At 52.6% G+C, this 19,021-nt stretch overlaps 1 protein-coding gene across 6 annotated transcripts in view; it reads left to right on the top strand.

The window, feature by feature from the left end:
* PFKFB3 (6-phosphofructo-2-kinase/fructose-2,6-biphosphatase 3) overlaps nucleotides 1-19,021 on the top strand; it is an 87,441-nt gene that overhangs the window by 48,117 nt on the left and 20,303 nt on the right. For 2 of the 6 annotated variants that reach the window (XM_023230527.1, XM_023230525.1), the window contains exons 1-3: nucleotides 9,068-9,526; nucleotides 17,215-17,340; nucleotides 18,825-18,921. In XM_023230527.1, the coding sequence (XP_023086295.1) occupies nucleotides 9,451-9,526; nucleotides 17,215-17,340; nucleotides 18,825-18,921 (299 nt within the window). In that variant the 5' untranslated portion in view covers nucleotides 9,068-9,450. Of the gene's footprint in view, nucleotides 1-9,067; nucleotides 9,527-9,548; nucleotides 9,804-10,016; nucleotides 10,480-17,214; nucleotides 17,341-18,824; nucleotides 18,922-19,021 lie in introns of those variants that run through there. The other 4 variants (XM_023230524.1, XM_023230522.1, XM_023230523.1 and 1 more) reach the window with 3 other exon arrangements.

Raw genomic sequence — 19,021 nt, 5'->3', positions numbered from 1 at the left:
AGGGTCAGAACCCGGGTTGGGGTTCCTAACTCCCAAACAATGTCCCCAGCCACACACTGCAGTCACTGTCTTGCCCTCCCATTTCTTTTTTTTTTTTTTAAATTATACTTTAAGTTCTAGGGTACATGTGCATAACGTGCAGGTTTGTTACATATGTATATATGTGCCATGTTGGTGTGCTGCACCCATCAACTCGTCAGCACCCATCAATTCATCATTTATATCAGGTATAACTCCCCAATGCAATCCCTCCCCCCTCCCCCCTCCCCATGACAGGCCCCATTGTGTGATGTTCCCCTTCCCGAGTCCAAGTGAGCTCATTGTTCAGTTCCCACCTACGAGTGAGAACATGCGGTGTTTGGTTTTCTCTTCTTGTGATAGTTTGCTAAGAATGATGGTTTCCAGCTGCGTCCATGTCCCTACAAAGTGCCCTCCCATTTCTATTGAATAAGCTTTGGAGATAAGACAAGCCATGCCCTCCCATTTCTATTGAATAAGCTTTGGAGATAAGACAAGCCTGGTTCATCACGATTGAGTCTCTAAACCTAGATATGCAGAGGTTCCCTGGAATTGCTTCTTGAGTCCCTGCTTAATTCAGCTCTTGACATCACAAGATGAATTCACTCTTTAGTGAATTGCACAGACTCTTGAAAACTATGTTTCTGCTGCGCTGAAGTCCCTGAGCGGGCTCCTTAGCCTGGAGGATGCGTGCTTCAATGGGACGTGACAGCTGCTTTCAAACATTTGAGGGCAAGCACCTGTTGTTGGAGGAAGGGTGCAGGCTTACCCCATGTCCAGCAACAGAAAGAGACAAGCGGGTATGTTCCAGGAAGATCAGCTCGGCTCAGTGTAAGCAGTGTCTTCTTAGCCAGTAGTGCCATCTAATAATGGAGCAAACAGCTTGGAGCCAAAGAGCCAGGGGTTCAAGCTGAGGATCCCCGGACTTTTCAACAGGGGTTTGTGGATTCAGTGGGAAGCTGGCCTGAGAGCTTTCAAGGCCCTTGGAGTGACCACCTGATTTGCCCTTTGTACAGTTTGCTTAGTGCAGAACTTAGAGTTTGACTTTGTGAAGGGCGTAGAACACCAACACTCTTCTTATGGCAAGGATGGACTTCTGCTCCTGTTCCTTTTCTTTTCTTTTTTTCTTTTGAGACTGAGTCTTGCTCTATCACCCAGGCTGGAATGCAGTGGCCCAATCTCGGCTCACTGCAGCCTCCGCCTCCCAGGTTGCAGCTATTCTCCTGCCTCGGCCTCCTGAGTAGCTGGGATCACAGGCACCTCTTACCACACCCGGCTAATTTTTGTATTTTTTTGTAGAGACGGGGTTTCACCACATTGGTCAGTCTGGTCTCAAACTCCTGAGCTCGAGTGATCTGCCTGCCTTAGCCTCCCAAAGTGCTGGGATTACAGACGTGAGCCACTACGCCCTGCCTCCTGTTCCTTTTCCATCCATGATTTGGAAGAAGGTGGTGTCAGGGTCATAGAAGACCCTTGGATGGGAGACATGGGGCGGGGTGGTTTAGGGATTAGTAGTGGCCATGTTTCCCCTACCCCAAATGGGGTTTTGCCCAGGGCTGTTCCATTGGTTTATCTGGGCCTCACAGACGTCTAGAGTTTTCTTCATCTTGCTGTGTCTGGATCTGCACAATACTGAGAAATTGTCTGGCAAGAAACAAAGCTACTCGTGTTCTAGGTCATAGTTCCATGGCTTAGCATGAAAACAAGCAAGACCCAGGTGTCCAAGGGCCCCTGCATCCCCGACATGCCTCCTGGGTGGCTGGCCATGTCTGCATGGGGTCACTGTGGCCCAGGACTCAGACTTTCCTCTAGAAGTTGGTTTTGGCAGTGCACCCAGGGACACTGAGTCACCAACCAAACTGGTAAGAGAATGCAGATAAACATGGTTCGCTTCCAGGAGGATCACAACTGCCAGCAGAGAGTATTTGGGGGGCTCCCTGCAGAATTCTCTTGGGGCAGAAGGTAGGTGGGAGTTAGGGGCCATTGTGTGTGGCGAGGCAGAGAAGGGAGAATTCGGGCTACTGTACTGGCTCCTCTGGCAGAGCCAAGGTGGCGTGATATGTGAGTTTCTCCGTCCATTTTCCATTCACTTATTCTCATGACAGATGCTGGTCTCTTTTGGAGAGGTGAGGCCCCTCACTATTTAATGTGGCATGGTTGCAGGTTCCAACATCCTGCTTTTTTTCTACTCTACCCGGCCCCTTGTTTTCAAGACTTTGAAAGGAATTTTCCAGAATCAAGCTTTCTGGCTCGCCTTCCTCTTTTGCTTTCGTAAGGATAAACACTATTCGGGGGAGAGGGTGGGGGAGATATTGAGAGCCAAGGCACGTGAGACAGCGCGGGCAGGGTGCTGCCTCGTGAGCTTGCCGGGCAGGGTGCTGCCTCGTGGGGACGCGGTCTTGCTCTGTCGCCCAGGCTGGGGTGCAGTGGCGCAATCACAACTCACTGCAACCTCCACCTCCCAGCCTCCCAAGTAGCTGGAGGCTCTTGGCGATTCTTCCACCTCAGCCTCCCAAGTAGCTGGGACAACAGGCGCCTGCCACCACACCCAGCTAATTTTTTGTATTATTTTTTTGTAGAGATGGTGGACTAGTCAGGCTTCTCTAGAGGGACAGAACTAATAGGATAGATGTATTTATAAGGGGAGTTTATTAAGGAGTATTGGCTCACACAATCACAAGGTGAGGTCCACCGTAGGCCGTCTGCAAGCTGAGGAGCAAGGAAGCCAGTCCAGGTCCCAAAACCTCAAAAGTGGGAAGTCAACAGTGCAGCCTTCAGTCTGTGGTCAAAGGTCCAAGAGTCCCAAAGCTGAAGAACTTGGAGTCCGATGTTTGAGGGCAGCAAGCATCCAGCACAGGAGAAAGATGTAGGCTCACAGACTCAGCCAGTCTAGTTTTGCCACGTTCTTCTGCCTCCTTTTGTTCTGGCCATACTGGCAGCTGATTAGATGGTGCCCACCCAGACTGAGGTTGGGTCTGCCTCTCCCAGTCCACTGACTCAAATGTTCATCTCCTTTGGCAACACCCTCATGGACACACCCAGGAAGAATACTTTGCATTTTTCAATCCAATCAACTTGACATTCAATATTTACTATGACAGATGGGGTCTTGCTGTGTTACCCAGGCTGGTCTGAAATCCCTGTCCTTAAGCAATCCTCCCCACCTCAGCCTCCCAAAGTGCTGGGATTATAGGCCTGACCACCGTACCTGACTTGTTTTAATCTTTTATACTGCATTTTTCCTGTACTTCTCATTTTTATTATTATTATTTTTTTGAAACGGAGTCTTGCTCTGTCTCCCAGGCTGGAGCGCAATGGCGCTATCTCGGCTCACTGCAACCTCCGCCTCCCGGGTTCAAGTGATTGTCCTGACTCAGCCTCCTGAGTAACTAGGATGATAGGTCCCTGCCACCGTGCCCTGCTAATTTTTGTACTTTTAGTAGAGACGGGGTTTTACCATGTTGGTCAGGCTGGTCTCGAACTCCTGAACTCAGATGATCCACCCACCTTGGCTTCCCAAAGTTCTGGGATTATAGGCGTGAGCCACAGCACCCCGGCCTTACAGTACCTTTTCTATGTTTAGATATACAAGTACCTACCATTGTGTTAACAGTTGCCTACAGTATTCCGTAGTGACATGCTGTACAGGTTTGTAGCCTAGGAATGACAGGCTGTACCATGTCGCCTAGATGTGTAGTAGGCTCTGCCATCCAGGTTTTTGTAAGTTCACTCTGTGATGTTTGCACAATGCAAAAGTGCTTAGTGATGCATTTCTCAGAACACATCCCCATTATTAGGCAACACGTGACTGGGTTTCTTTTCTTCTTCTTTTGCTTGACCAATAAATTAGGACATCTTAAAACTTTGGAGAAGTACACAAAAAGCCCAAGCCATCCTCCACATCTTTTATAATTTTTTTTTTTTTAAGGAAGAGAAACCATATTCATTATTCCTTAAGTGGAAGTGAATCCTCGTAAAGGTCTTCATCTCTGTTGCCTTCATGTTGAGTAGACTGGGAAGGAGGAAGAGGGGGTTAGTCTTGCTGTCTCAGGACTGGCAGAGGCAGGAGAAAGTAGGTGGGCCCATGTGATTCAAATGTGTTGTTCAAGGGTCAACTGTATATGATTGGCTCTTACCATCTAATATTTTACATAGGAATCTTATAGCTCTGTCTGTCATAAATAAAATGAACTTTAAGTTTCCTTTTCTTTTACTTTTTGTTTTACCAATCAAGGTTATGCTAGCCTGAGAAATGACTAGAGTTGCTTTTATTCTTTTCTATTTTCTGGAACAATTTACTTAGATAAATCATCTGAGGTCAGGAGTTCAAGACCAGACTGGCCAACATGGTGAAACTCCATCTCTACTAAAAATACGAAAAAAAATTTAGCCGAGTATGGTGGTGCCAGCCTGTAATCTCAGTTACTCAGGAGCCTGAGGCAGGAAAATCGCTTGAACGTGAGAGGCAAAGGTGGCAGTGAGCCGAGATGGTACCACTGTACTCCAACTGGGTGATAACACAAGACTCCGTCTCAACAAAAAAAAAGAAAAAAGAAAAGGAAAAGAAATGCCCACAGGAGATGGAGTGACAGGGTCTGGGCAGAGGGAAATGGAAACTTACCAGAGGATTTGCTGGGACTTAAGTTGAGCAATTTGAGTCACTTCACCCACAGCCAGGCTATGGCTGCTGCGTATCCTCCTTACACCCACCTAATGAGACACTAAGTCCACTAGATTGGAGAAAAAAAGTATATGATATTTGTAGAAAAATAATAATCTTTTTTTGAGACAGAGTCTTGCTCTGTCACCCAGGCTGGAGTGCAGTGGCACAATCTTGGCTCACTGCAACCTCCACTTCCTGGGTTCAAGTGATTCTTGTGCCTCAGCCTCCCAGGTAGCTGGGATTACAGGTGTGCACCACCACAACCAGCCAATTTTTGTAGTTTTAGTAGAGACGAGGTTTCGCCATGTTGGCCAGGCTGGTCTCAAACTCCTTACCTCAAGTGATCCGCCCAACTTGGCCTCCCAAAGTGCTGGGATTACAGGTGTGAGTCACCGCGCCTGGCCTCTCCGTGTCTTTTAATGACTTGATAGCTCATTTCTCTTTAGAATAGAATCATATTCCACTGTCTGGATGTTCCATAGTTTATCCATTTACCTACCAAAGGACATCTTGGTTGTTTCCATATTTTTAACAGTTAGGAATAAAGCTGGTATAAACATCTATGTGCATGTTATGAATTGTTTTTTCGAACCCGCAACGTGACATTGTGTGGATCGTCTCAGTCTCTGTTTCCAATCTTGTATGAGTTACAAATAATTTATTGAAATAAAAGCCCCCTCCCGTGTCTTTGGCTGGTGATGATGGAAGGGTTTGCTTTCAGTGTTTTGTTTGGTGTCTCACTTCTCTCCCTCATACATGGGATTTTTCACAGGAGCAAATAGCGACACTTGGTGTCTAATGAGCAACTTCTGATTGCTCCCAGCCTGCCATGCTTGTCACCTCTCTCACTCTCTCTGGGCAGTGGGTAGGTCCTAGCATGGTTTAAACGTTTTAACCTGGCTGTGGCTGGCACAGGATCACAGAAATGCGGTTGCTTGTGTTTGTTGTTACAGCAGCATTTGGAAGCACTGGTAGGAGTTAGATGACGCTGGCTGGCACAGAAGTGTGGGAACAAAGATGATCCTGGAGAAAAACCACTCCACTGTCCTCTCAAGGCTGGACTGAGCTCAGTGAATTCAGTTTTGTGAGCACCTCACCAGGCACTTTCTTTTTTTTTTTTTCTTTTTTTTTTGCAACAGGGTCTCACTCTGTCACCCAGGCTGGAGTGCAATGGTGCGATCACGGCTCACTGCAGCCTCTGCCTTCTGGGCTCAGGTGATCCTCCAACCTCAGTCTCCAAAATAACTGGGACCACAGGTGGGAGCCACCATGCCCAGCTATTTAATTTTTTTTTTTTTTTTGCAGAGATGGGTTTTCATGTTGCCCGGGCTGGTCTCTTAACTCCTGAGCTCAAGCAATCTGTCCACCTGAGCCACCCAAAGTGCTGGGATCTGCACCGGCCAGGATCATTTTCAATAATTGCCCTGCTAATGTCTCATTCTACTCACAGAAGGTCCTTCTCTGATCTTTCCTTCCCAAACAGCTCAATTGTTCTGGGTGAGTCTGAATCACAGCCTGATCAGCTGCTGAATTAGGATTCCACTCAGCATCCTGGGGTTAGGGTGGCCCTACAATGAGTCTCCTAGGGAGCTATCTATCTGTGTCTGGGTGAAGTAGAAGGGAAAAACAAAAACAAAAACAAACAAAAAACCCAACAAACCCTGCTCCTAATTGGCTTTCTTTCTTGATCTCTGACCTGGTTCATTGACTTTTCTAATCTCAACTCCCTTTACTTCTTCCCATAAAGCAAGTGGAGTTGACTAGGTAGTCTTGAAGTTTCCTTGTATCTTTCATAGGTTCTAGGACAATGACCGAGGAGAAATCATCGATGTGCGCTAGCCTTGGTGTTCTTGTAGCTGTAAAAGAATCATCGTATTAGAGGAACGTTTACATTATTGGGGGTGTTTTCTGAAGGACCGCCTTTGTGATACACAGGTTAGGAGCAGGGAAGTTGGCAAAGCCCTAGTTGGACATTTGGGGTGAAGATGGGGTATTAGTAGAGCTAGGGAAGGAGTTAGGAGGATGTGCAAACTAGTAAACTCGGAACCAGTAAATTACCAGAATACAGTTGCAGTTGGGTTGTTCATAAGTGATTTTGTAGTGAAGCAGTTTCATCTCTCATGAGGGCTCTACCCTAACTTACCTGGGGCTGTAAAGGCTGCCAGGAGTTCTAGCTGGCCATTAAAAAAACAAAACCAAAAACAAGTGTGCATTCGTCCTTGCTCCCACGCACGCCCAGTTTGCACTTAGATGTAAGGAGCAGGAGGGGGATTGAGCTAACTTCCTTTTGCCTGCTGCAAAGCAAGTGCACGAGGCGAATGGGGAAGAACGTAGTCTTCTCGCAACGCCTTAAGGAAAAGTGCCCAGTCTGCGAAAGTTCAGCTGGACCTCCGGGACATCAACTCTCTGTGCTCTAAGAGCTGACCGCTGTCAGATGCCTTATCTAGGTCAAGAGATTAATGATGTGCCTCTGCTGGGGCAGACGCCATCTCGGTGCTCTCCCTGTGAGCTGAAACCAGCAATGTGTTTGCAAGCTTGGAGGGAGTGTGGAAGAAGGCCCCCTGGTCCGCTTGCCTGGCCTGTAGGTGTGCAAAATTGGTGGGTAAGCAGCGGGCGCTCAGGTGCACCGTCATTCCCCAGGAACCGCGGGCGCTCTTTGCAGGGGTGCAGCCGCTCTCCCCGCGCGCAGCCTGCAGCCCTCCCCGATCCCCCCGAACCCCAGGGCGGAGACTCGTCCCGGTGGCGCGGGAGCTCGCTGCCTGCTGTTTCCCTCTTCGGGTCAGCTTTTATTTCAGTAGTGGAGTGGGACTCTCCCCTGGGCGTTTAGGGTGTCGCCTCTGGCATGTGCTCCCACTGCAGAAAACAAGTCTAAATGCAACGCATCGGGTTTCTGAACAGCCGCCAGAGCGCGGAAACCAGACCGTCAGCAAAGCTGTCGCGGGAACAGGGGCTCTGAGAGGGTGGCGCGGGGGGCGGGGTGCCGGAGTGGGGGTGCGGAGGGTGGGGGGCGGGGCACAGGCCAGGTGGCAGATGTTGCGCGTTCCGGGGCCCCTCGGCAGGCGACGGGGCGGGAGGAGTGGAGGCCCGGTGGGGCGGGCGCGCGGGGCGGGAGCAGCCCTGGTCGCCGCCTGGGCGCGGGCGCCCTCCCTGTGAAGCATGCGGGACGTGAGCGACGTGTGGCAGCCTCTGCGCAGACTTTTCCGCCGCCGTGTAGATTTCAGCAAGCGCCGCCTTCCCTCCAATCACAGCCCAACCTCAGCGCCAAGTGTGCACCTCTTTGCAGGCGGCGCAGGGGTCCTGTACTGAGGCTTCGTTTGCAAAAATTACATCCATGTTGTGCTCCGGTGCGGGCGGCGGTTCCCCACCAAAAGCAGCCCAGATCTTCCCCGCACGCCTCTGACTGACTGCACGACTGTCACAAGTCGCGAGCTGCTGCAAACTGCGAGGGCCGGGAAAGGAGACGGGGCGCGCATACACCAAAAAGTGGGGAGGCAGAGCTGCAGGGTGTGCAGGATAATGGAGTTAATTTTAGGGGTCTGCATAATAAGGGGCCGCCCCCAAGTTTTCCCGCGACTTAGGTAATGAATTGCAGATCGAAATGGGTCCAGTTTTATTCAGTCTTCTACTCGGGGCGATAAAGGTTTATTGAATGGTGTGCATGGTGAGTGTGAAAACCAGATGCCAGCTGCCCTCGGCCCTAGTCCACTTCAGTCCAGCTCCCTGGGGCTTTCCCACCCCCTCCTCGTGCCCAGCATCGCAGGCCTCTCAAGGTTTCCAGTCTTTGGGCTAAGGCAGGGGGAGCAAGGCTCAGTTCAAGTCCAGGTTTCTAAGGGATTCAGGAAAGTGGACAGGGCGAGGCAGGAGGGTCAGTGAAGCTTCCTCTCCGCAGGTGGTCCGGGTCGTGGCGGGGGATGGGCTCACGAGTATTATCAGGGAGCAGCCTGGCCCATGTCCTTACCTGGACTGCGCCTGCCCCGCAGCGCGTGTTAGGAATGCGGAGTATCGGGGCTCCACGGCCCTAAAGGAGCTGCACTGGTAGGATGCACTTTAAGCAACTTCCCAAGGGATCCGGTTGCGGGGTCCGGGGTCCACGGTCCACGGTCCACACTGAGCAGGGCTGCGGCGCTGCTCTCCTCCCGGCCAGCACGGTTGAGTTGAGGGCCCGGAATTATTCGGGGAAGCTGTGCCAGACGTCCCGAAGGGACAACCGGACGAGGGGATAACTGCAGCCAGGACTTTCAGCAGGGCCGGGCGGCAGGAGCTGGTGCGCCGCCGTCGCCGGCCCGCAGAGGGAGCCCGCAGGCCGCCTCCCGGCTCGCCCACCCTCCTCCCCACGTGGAAGGGGGCTGGGACCCAAGGAATGCGGCCCGCCCCGAGGCTGACGTGCGCGTCTGCGGCCAGCCCGGATTCTTTAAAAGCCGGTGGTGCGCGGGGCATCCCAGCCGAGCCGGAGAGGAGGCGAGCGGCAGGGCCTGGTGGCGGGAGTGCGGCTGTCACTGCGCCTGAGCATCCCAGAGCTTTCCGAGCTGACGAGCCGGCGGTGCCGGGCGTCTCCAGCCTCGCACCCCTCGCAGCACACGTCGAGCCCCGCACCGGCGAGGGTCCGGAACTTAGCCCAAAGCACGTTTCCCCTGGCAGCGCAGGGAACGCCCGGCCGCGCGCCAGCGCACGCCCCCCTCTCCTCCTTTGTTCCGGGGGTCAGCGGCCGCTCTCCTGCCCGCGTCAGGATCTCGGCCCCGGGAAGCGGGCCGTTGGGCGCAGCCGCGAAGATGCCGTTGGAACTGACCCAGAGTCGGGTGCAGAAGATCTGGGTGCCCGTGGACCACCGGCCCTCGTTGCCCAGATGTGAGTGCAGCTGCGTGGTGCCGGGCGGCAGGGCGCGCTGCGCTGAGCTGGGCCATTGTGTGGGGCGGCTTTGTGCCGACGCCCCTCTGCTGGGGGCGCGCCCGTGCGGGTCGCGCCGGCGGGGCGGGGCGGAGGCCGCGGGCTGCGCGTCCTTGTCCGGGCGGCGGGGGCGCTGTAGCCCTGTACCCGTGGCTGCCCCGCCGGCCCGGAAACTGCGAGTATGCCCGGCAGGGCGGCATGCGCCGAGACCGAGGAACGCGAGCGCCTGGGCAGGCGGGTGAGGGGATCCACATGCTCCGCGATCCCTGTCCTCGACCCCCGTACCGGGCGCCCGCGGGCTGAGCGCAGCCCAAGGACCCGGTCGCTCACACCTCCGCCCCTCTCCACCGTCCGGATCTCCTCTCTCATCCTGTTTTCATCTCCTCGTCCCACTTGCTATGCATTCCTGATCCCTCGCTTCACTTAATAACCTATTTCTCTGTCCTGTTTTCCTCTTTCGACATGTATGTTTCTATTTTTCTCTTTCTACCTCTTTCCTCTCCCACTCTGTTTCTTTCTGCTTTTAACTTTCTCTCTCCTTCACTCTCTCTTCCGCGCATCTCTAGTGCCATGGGGGCGCCTGTGCTGGGGGCGCCAGGAGAGCCACCTTGAGCCACGTCTGTGCCCCAGGCTTTCGGGAGGGTCGGTGAGTGCACAGTTGGCGCTGCTCCACGCGCCCCGGGCGCACGCACTCCCCGGTGCTTGGAATTGCCTGGCAGTGCCCTGGCCCGCCCCCCCGGGCGCCCCGCCCCCCCATCCCCCTTCCGCCCATCCCCCCCCCTGCCCCCTCCCCCCCGCCCCCCCCACCCGGCGATCGCTTGGGAGACGGTTACCTCGAGCTCCACCTCAGCTGCGGAGCGCCGCCGCGGAAAAGAGCAGGTGGGCAGCGCAGAGAGGCGACGCTGCCTCTCCAGGTAATGCGCCCCAGCACCCATGGACTGGACAGGGAGCTGCGTGGTGCTGTTTTGCCCAGGTCAGGTCGTAGCCTGAGCAGTGACCGTGGGATCCAGGTGCAGACTCTCGAGATAGCTTCGGGTTATCCGAAGGCGCCTGAGCGCAGGCGGCTGGCAGGGTGGCCCGGCTACCACGTTTCTTAGGACGGCCTCCGCGGGACTTGGCAGCTCTTCTGGAGCCCTGCCCGGTCTGAATCACTGGCCTCGTCCAGACTTGCCCCTCTCCCCACACCGACCCCTGTGGTGTGCCCTGCGTGGGGACGTCAGCAGATCCACGCTGCTGGACTTCAGGGTTCTAGGGTAGCCCTCAGGAGAGATCTTGTTCCCCCTCTTGGTGAGGTAGCCCGGGACTGGAGGCTGCAGGTGTGTTGCCCAGCCCTGTCAGATGTGCTTGAACTGGGATGGCCCATGGTTCTCTTGTCTTTGTGTAAAACCTGTAAGTGGAGTGGAATGCAGCTCTTAAATCCTCAAGGAGGTTTGGCCAAGGCCAAATGCAGAAACAACTTTTGCGTAAAACAAGTATTATATCTATAGCACTTTGTAAACTGTAATGGAGGCTAGTCCCATATATGTAAATACATGTGATTGTATGCATATGCCCACCGGTCTGGGAGGAGTGTCTTCCAGGGCTCTGAGATGCGTAGGCATCAGCTCAGTTGTGATCTTGAGAAACATCAGCATGCACCAAGGCGTTCTCCCTCCAGGCTTGGATCCTGATCCATTAGACCCCATCAACCTGCACGTCTCTCACGCAGTGAGAGGTTTGCCTAAGAATCCCGGTCAGAATCATTCAGAGCTGGAGAGTGGGAGTTTGGCTAAAGCCGATGGATTAATTCTCTTGTCCCGCCCACTGTTGGCATTCTCCTATGTGGCCCGGGGGTCTAGTCTCAGACACGTTCCTTCTTGTAAAAAGATCTGCAACCTGGGTATCACACATCCTTATTTCAGATGTGTCTGTTTATGTAGTCACATTTATCTCTTACTTGGAATGGAGGGAAGAAGGTATTTCTATTCAGTATCTTTCCTGACACGCTCCCTAATTCTCTAATGGCATTTGGGACATTGGATGGGTTTTTCTTTCTTTTTTTTTTTGAGATGGTTTTTCACTCTGTCACTGAGGCTGGAGTGCAGTGGTGTGATCTCGGCTCACTGCAACCTCTGCCTCCAGGTTTCAAGCGATTCTCATGCCTCAGTCCCCCCAAGAAGCTGGGGTTACAGGCGTGCGCCACCATGCCCAGCTAATTTTCTTATTTTTAATAAAGACGGGGTTTTACCATGTTGGCCTGGCTGGTCTCCTGATCTCAAGTGATCCGCCCACCTCAACCTCCCAAAGTGCTGGGATTATAGGCGTGAGCCACCATGCCCAGCTGGGTGGGTTTTCTTTCTCCTAAACCTGTTGCCATCTTTATAAGTGGCCTTCTCATTGGGGGTCTGCAGCAGAGTCCCCTGAGGTTTATTATTTATTTATTTATTCATTTTTGAGGCGGATTCTCACACTGTCACCCAGGCTGGAGGGCAGTGGTACGATCATAGCTCACTGTAACCACCAACTTCTGGGCTCAAGTGATACTCCCGCCTCAGCCTCTCCGGTAGCCGGGACTTCAAGTGTGCACCACCACACCCAGCTAATTTAAACAATTTTTTTCGTAGAGATGGAGTCTTGCTGTGTTGCTCAGGCCGGTCTCGAACTCCTGGCCTCAAGTGATCCTCCCACCTTGGCCTCCCAAAGTGCTGAGGTTACAGGCATGTGCCACCATTCTCAGCCTCCCTGAGGTTTATTGCTGAAGGAGGGTGTCTAGGACACTGCTTTTTATAGACAAAGAACAGTAAAACAACAAAACAAAAACATTATATCAATAAGCTGCATTATATTCTTGCCTCGGAGGTACATTGACGGGATGCCCTGTTGCTACATCAATGTGGTGGTAAATGTTTCTTACAAAACCTATAGCTTCCTTCGCATGCATCCTGTAACTCCTGCTGACTTATTGAATTTGTGAGTCAGCATAATGGGCAGGAAGTACCTTTTTGACTGGCAAGGTCTGACTTTCCTTTCTGTTCTTCATCACTAAAATTCAAGAGCCTCTGTGTTCTGAGGGATCCTGGGTACCGGGCTGAGTCCTAAGACAGTGCTTGGGACTTGGCATTAAATCAGAAGTTGCCATGATCAGTGGAGCAAAGGGGGTATCGATCAGGCCAGTGCAGGGTTGTAAACAACAGGTAAAAGAGCCTTTTAAAGCACCAAACTTTCTTTTTTGAGACAGGGTCTCACTCTGTCACCCAGGCTGGAGTGCAATGGTACAATCATGTCTCATTGTAGCCTTGAACTTCTGGGCTCAAGCAATCCTTCTGCCTCAGCCTCCTGAGTCGCTGGGACTATGGACATGTGCTGCTGTGCCCAGCTAAGTTTTAAAAATATTTTTGTACAAATGGGGTCTCGCTATGTTGCCCAGGCTGGTCTCGAATTCCTGGCCTCAAGCGATGCCCCCTTGGCCTCCCAAAGTGCTAGGATTACAGGCGTGAGCCACTGTACCTGGCCTTTTTTTTTTTTTCCCCCCCTCTTAAATACAGTGAAATGAGACACACTGCTAGCTTGTCTTTGCTCAGGATTTAGATAGACACCGCAGGAAATTGAGTCTGAAGAAAGGTTGATGTGGTATTCAAATACAGATAGAAAGACTTTCATCTCGGTCGGGAGTGACCCCGGCTGATGGCGTTCTACCTTAAGGAAGCTGGGTGGGTGATGTCCTAGAGAAATCCCTGCCTTATCCCTGGGTAGCCCCTGCAGTTTATTTTCTGGGGATGCTTTCTGTGTTAGGGTTTGAGTCAGTGGGGGATACAGGCAGTGTGGGCCGCTGCCTGTCTGCGCACTGCACACCGTTGGAGAGGTTAGTAACAATCTAGCTGGGAGAGCAGGAATAGGAACCCAGGGGTGCCAGCCTCTCACTGTCCAGGTGAGGGATTCACCATCCATCTGGCTGCTGCCTTCCGTAACTGGCTCCTTGTGTCACTGTATCCCACAGCTGAGTGTTCACCAGTCAGCCTGCAGTTTTCTTTTGACTTCCTGTATACGTTTTAACTGCAGGGAACGGGCCCCAGTAGGCAGTCTGCATTGTACACTAATGGTACTGCGGGTTTGTAGACATTAGCCCAAAGGCACTACTCAGCCACGCTGACCCTGTCTCCCCCAAGTAGCCTCTGTCTCATGGGTACCCAGTGCATGTACCTGGTGCATGTGCCCAGTGAGCGAGCGTGTCGTGAACGTAACAACCTTGCAGAATCGAAGCTCCGTGCTTGGGACTTGGTAACTTTGTGGGAGGATTTGTCCAAGTGGCCATGGTCATAACCATGACAACACTTTGAGCATGAGTCCTCCAGAGTCAATTCGGGTGTTTAGTCTGTTACCCAGGGTCTTTACACAGTTGCTTCCTTCCCCTGTAATGCGGTGACATCTGTGTTCCCCCAGGCATGTTTCAATTGACATATGAAGTCCACATCTAAATACATTTAAGTTTCGCAACTTTCAAAACTTTGTGTGTGTGAAAAAGAAGTTAAAATATTAAACATTTACATAAAATGAACTGAGACATACAGTTACTCTTTGGAAAATCTTGTGTTAAACTCTAATTTTTGTTGTGTTTTTTTTGAGACAGTCTCGCTCTGTTGCCCAGGCTGGAGTGCAGTGGTACAATCTCGGCTCACTGCAACCTCTGCCTCCCGGATGCAAGCGATTCTCCTGCCTCAGCAGATGGGATTACAGGTGCCTGCAACTAAGCCTGGCTAATTTTTGTATTTTTAGTAGAGACGGAGTTTTGCCATGTTGGCCAGGCTGGTTTCAAACTCCTGACCTCAGGTGGTCTGCCTTCCTCTGCTGCCCAAAGTGCTGGGAGACCGTGCCCAGCCAATACTTATCTTTTCTAATCACTGTGCCTTGCCAGGGAGGGTGATGAGGTGGGTGGGGGTGTCTCTTTTTTGGTGGTAAAAAGGCCCATTGAGAAGAGAAGAAGAAACTGAGGGTCCCAGAATTGGAAACATGAGGTGTGCTACGAGGTTTTAAAAGGGGTTGGGGTTGGAAAGTAAGACTTAAAGATTTCATGAGGATTTGTGATTGCCTCATCTGTCCAAGGCAGTGGTGGGTGTCTGAAGGGAGGGACAGCTGCAAACACCTCTGGCGCCCCTCTCTTTGATCTCACTATACGAGAAACCAGCGCATTGGCAGAATGGCTCTGCTTTGCCAAGAAGGGACTGGCGGTTTATTTGGGTTTGAAATCCAGTCTGAACTTTTGCCCTATGGTATTTACTCTGCTGTCTTCATTGTTGTTGTTTTTCCCTCCCTAAATGTCTACTGCCAGAGGATATTTGTTCCTATGATTAATGTGTAGACATAATCCCCTGTTGGATAAATCAATCAGCCTCTGCTTCCTTGGCGTGGTTCTGACAGAAATATTCTGCACATGTGCACAGCTGAAAGCGTGTGTGTGCGTCGGTCTCTGCATATCTGGGTGTCCTTAGGAGCAGCGGTGCGGTGGGGACACCTGGTAAGACCAGGAGGGCCCCTTGGCCTGGGGGAAGAGTCAGTGGATTGTTTCCAAGGAGTTGCTGCTACTTTTCTGATGTGGCAGCTACAGCTGCCAGAATGACCCCGGGCACAGTGGGGTGTGCCTCACTGGCTTTCAGGGAGGCCACCGTCTCTCTGTGTGCTTCTGGGGACACAGGAAAGCCCCTGGGTGCTTTGTGCTTGTTTGTTCCACTTATGTGCTCAGGATGCCCGACTCACCCTGGGCAATGAAAAACGTCTGTTTTCAAGGAACTGTTTGTTCTGGGTCACTGGACACCAAGGGCATGCCAGCCCAGGGCTCTTAGCATCTCCTGAGCGTCTCCTCATCCGCTGACAGCCTGTCTGTCTCCTCACTCTGCCTGCTGAGAAGGCCACTAACGGTCTCCAAATAGCGTGGAAGGGACAAAGGCCTGACATTTCGTGCCTGCCTCCCCGTCCCCGCCTCCAGGCCTCGAAGCAGATCCTGGACCTTGACTCCAGCTTGGAGCCCTGTTGGGGGATCCGGCTTAGAGGGGCTTCTTCCCTGAGCCACTGTCCATCTGAGGGGGAGTGGCTTCCACAGCCTAAGCCTGCTCAGTTCGGACATCAGGGCCTCTGTGCAGTCTGACGTCTGCCTAGTTCTGTGTGCAGCTTTCAGAGGTTTTCCTGCAGGCCCTGCGGGCTGTGTCTGGGAATGGTGAGGACAGCCAGGCTGACCACGTGGCAGTGAGCGCTGGGCAGTGCCGCCCAGGCGGGAGCTGGCGGGTATCATCTGGCCCTGGAGCTTGCATGTCGGCAGGATGCAGGGGTTGCCTGAGACTCTCAGGGCCAGGCGATAGCCGGGAAGATACTCGGTCGTTGGCTTCCAGAACAGGGGCTTCTGGCTGCTTTCTGAAAAACCCAACAAAACTCCCCTCCCTGCTGTTTTGTCTTACTGAGATGCCGAGACCTTTGTGTAGCAGTGGAAGCCAGGAGGGAGCTGGCAGGCAAGAGCATATCCAGGTTTCCTGGAGACAGCTCCGGCTCCCGCCTGAGGCTTCGTAACCGTCCCTTCCCTCGGCAGTACCCCAGCATTCATCCGAGCCTGGCACCAGAAGAGGGGGTCAGACAGGGCGTGAGAGGCTCAGGGGTGGAGGATTTACCTGTCCACTGGGGTAATTTTAGCATTCTGCCTCCCTCACCTACTTTCATTTGATAAACTCTTTTCATTTTCTTCTAATTTTTTTTTTAAATTTATTTTTTTGTAGAGACAGGGTCTTGCTATGTTGCTCAGGCTGGTCTCAAACTCATGGTCTCAAGTGATCCTCTTGCCTCGGCTTCCCAAGGCACTGGGATTACAGGCATGAACCGCCGTGCCTGGCTGTAAACTCCTACTTTTCAAAATTACCTTTTTAAAGATTTTTTTTTTTAGAAATGCTGCCCATACGTCCTGTGTGGAGGTTTGGATATGTATGGTGGGCCTCTCTGTCTCTTGACCCCAGGGCCCCAGACCCCTGCTCTGTCCCCTTGTTGTGTTGGAATCCACCCTCTTGACTATGAGCCCCACCCTCCCTGGGAGAGCAGTCCTTTCCTCCCACCCGCAGGGGCATTTCCACTTCCACTGTGGTGTCAGTCACTGGTTCCCTGCTGGGTTTAGTGCCCTGGGTATCAGCTTGGGAATTTGGGGTTGGGACTGTCTTTGCCAAGTAGAACCTAAAGGCAGAATTGAGGGACAGGGTGTGTCTGGGGGGCTGTGGCCACTAGGGTTGCCTGGTCCCTCTCTGGTACAATGCCAGGGACTGCAGGATGGGGAGACGAAATGAAAATTTCAATGAATGCTGGGTGTGGTGGCTATGCCTGTAATCCCAGCACTGTGGGAGGATTGTTTGAGACCAGGAGTTTGAGACCAGCCTGGGCAACACAGTGAGATCCCATCTCTACAAAGATAAAAAAAAAAAAAGAGCCAGGGATGGTGGTGTGCACACTTGTAGTCCCAGCTATTGGGGAAGCTAAGGCCAGAGGATTGTTTAAGTCCAGAGGTTCGAGGCTGCAGTAACCTCTGGTGGCCACTGCACTCCAGCCTGGGCAAACAGAGTGTGACCCTGTCTCAAAAACATTTTTGGTGAAATTCTTCAGCGTTATTGTTGGGCCTGACGCACCCTTCTTGCTTGTGTTTCCAGCCTGTGGGCCAAAGCTGACCAACTCCCCCACCGTCATCGTCATGGTGGGCCTCCCCGCCAGGGGCAAGACCTACATCTCCAAGAAGCTGACTCGCTACCTCAACTGGATTGGCGTCCCCACAAAAGGTGAGGCTGGGTCTTGAGGCCAGTCCCCTGCAAATGCAAAAACTTGACCTTCCAGCTCAGTTGCTGGTTTCACAGGCAAGACCACCCCTGGGCACATCTGTCCCCTGGTCGGGGAGTCTGATCCTGCCTCCCGTGCAGCTGGGTCCTCCTCCACACTGTGTGTACACCCTTCTTCTGTTGGGGTTTTTTCCTCATTGGCCATTCTGTTTCCCACTCCCCTAAATCCTGCCCTGACTCAAATTTCACCTCCTTCAAAACCATCTCCGGCCACCTCAGTCCTTTACATTCCTGTGGCACTCAGTCCTAGCTGACATTCCTCTGCTGATGGCCCTAAGCACTGCATACCATAGATCAAGGGTCTTCAGCCCCTGGGGCTGTGGACTGCTATGTGGGTGGCCTGTTAGGACCTGGGCTGCAGGAAGTGAGTGGCAGTGAGTAAGCATTTCCTCCTGAGCTCCTCCTCCTGTATGATCAGCTGCGGCGTTACATTCTCATAGGAGTGAACCCTATTGTGAACTGGGCATGTGAGGGATCTAGGTTGTGTGCCCCTTATGATGATCTAATGCCTGATGATCTGAGATGGACCCGTTTCATCCCCAAACCATACACCCACAGCCCCTCCCTGTCCATGGAAAAACTGTCTTCCACGAAAGTGGTCCCTGGTGCCAAAAAGGATGGGGACTGCTGTTGTAGATGATGCATTCAAGAATCTCTGCTTGGTCTTCCCAAACTAGATGGTACACATCTTGTGGATAGGTGGATAGGCACTGTTTTTTTTTTTAATTTTATTTTAGATTAGGGGTACATGTGCCTGTTTATTACATGGGTATATTACATATTGATGGGGATTGGGCCTCTAGTGAACCTGTTACCCAGATAGTGAACATTGTACCCAACTGGTTATTTTTAAACCCTTGCTTATCTCCCACCCGCCCTTCTTTTGAAGGGATGGTTTTTATGTTTACCATCCCCGCTGTGCCCAGCTCAGTGCCCAGGAACCATGGAACACATTCCCCAGGCCCTGGCCCTGGCGGCTGCACCAGCAGAAGGGCTGACCCAGATCTGGCAGTGGGCGTGAGACCCCACTCACTTTCTGATCCATTGGTGGAAATGTGTTGTCCCTATTTTTGCTAGACTTGGGGCCTCCCCCAACCCATCCTCACAGTCTCAGTCTCTGGTTTAGAATGTCGTGAGACTGGGATGAGACTGGGATTGTAGACTTGGCTGGAGGGGACAGCGTTGCAGAGCACGTGGCAGGGGCATTGCAGCTGGATTGGGGAAGCCGGGCTGCCTGTGGCCTGCTGTCCTCAGGAGTTGAGGGTAGCGCAGGACTGGGCACCGGCATCGCTTCCATGTCGTATCATCTCATTCAAGTCGGCGTGGTTGGCTGGGTGGCTCTGCCTTTGGTCGATCCCACGATCCCAGTGTGAGTTGGCCCCTTCCTCCTGCTCAATCATCCAGGCTGTTCTCTTTCCCGTCCACAGTGTTCAATGTCGGGGAATATCGCCGGGAGGCTGTGAAGCAGTATAGCTCCTACAACTTCTTCCGCCCCGACAATGAGGAAGCCATGAAAGTCCGGAAGTAAGGCTGGGCTGCGGGAGTGAGGCTGGGCCGCGGGAGTGAGGCTGGGCCGCGGGAGTGAGGCTGGGCCGCGGGAGTGAGGCTGGGCCGGGGGAGTGAG

The sequence above is a fragment of the Piliocolobus tephrosceles genome, chromosome 9 (assembly GCF_002776525.5).
Source record: "Piliocolobus tephrosceles isolate RC106 chromosome 9, ASM277652v3, whole genome shotgun sequence".
In the NCBI taxonomy this organism is placed as follows: Eukaryota; Metazoa; Chordata; class Mammalia; order Primates; family Cercopithecidae; genus Piliocolobus; species Piliocolobus tephrosceles.
The sequence above is the reverse complement of the archived record's forward strand: the minus strand, read 5'-3'. Positions and strand labels throughout refer to the sequence as shown.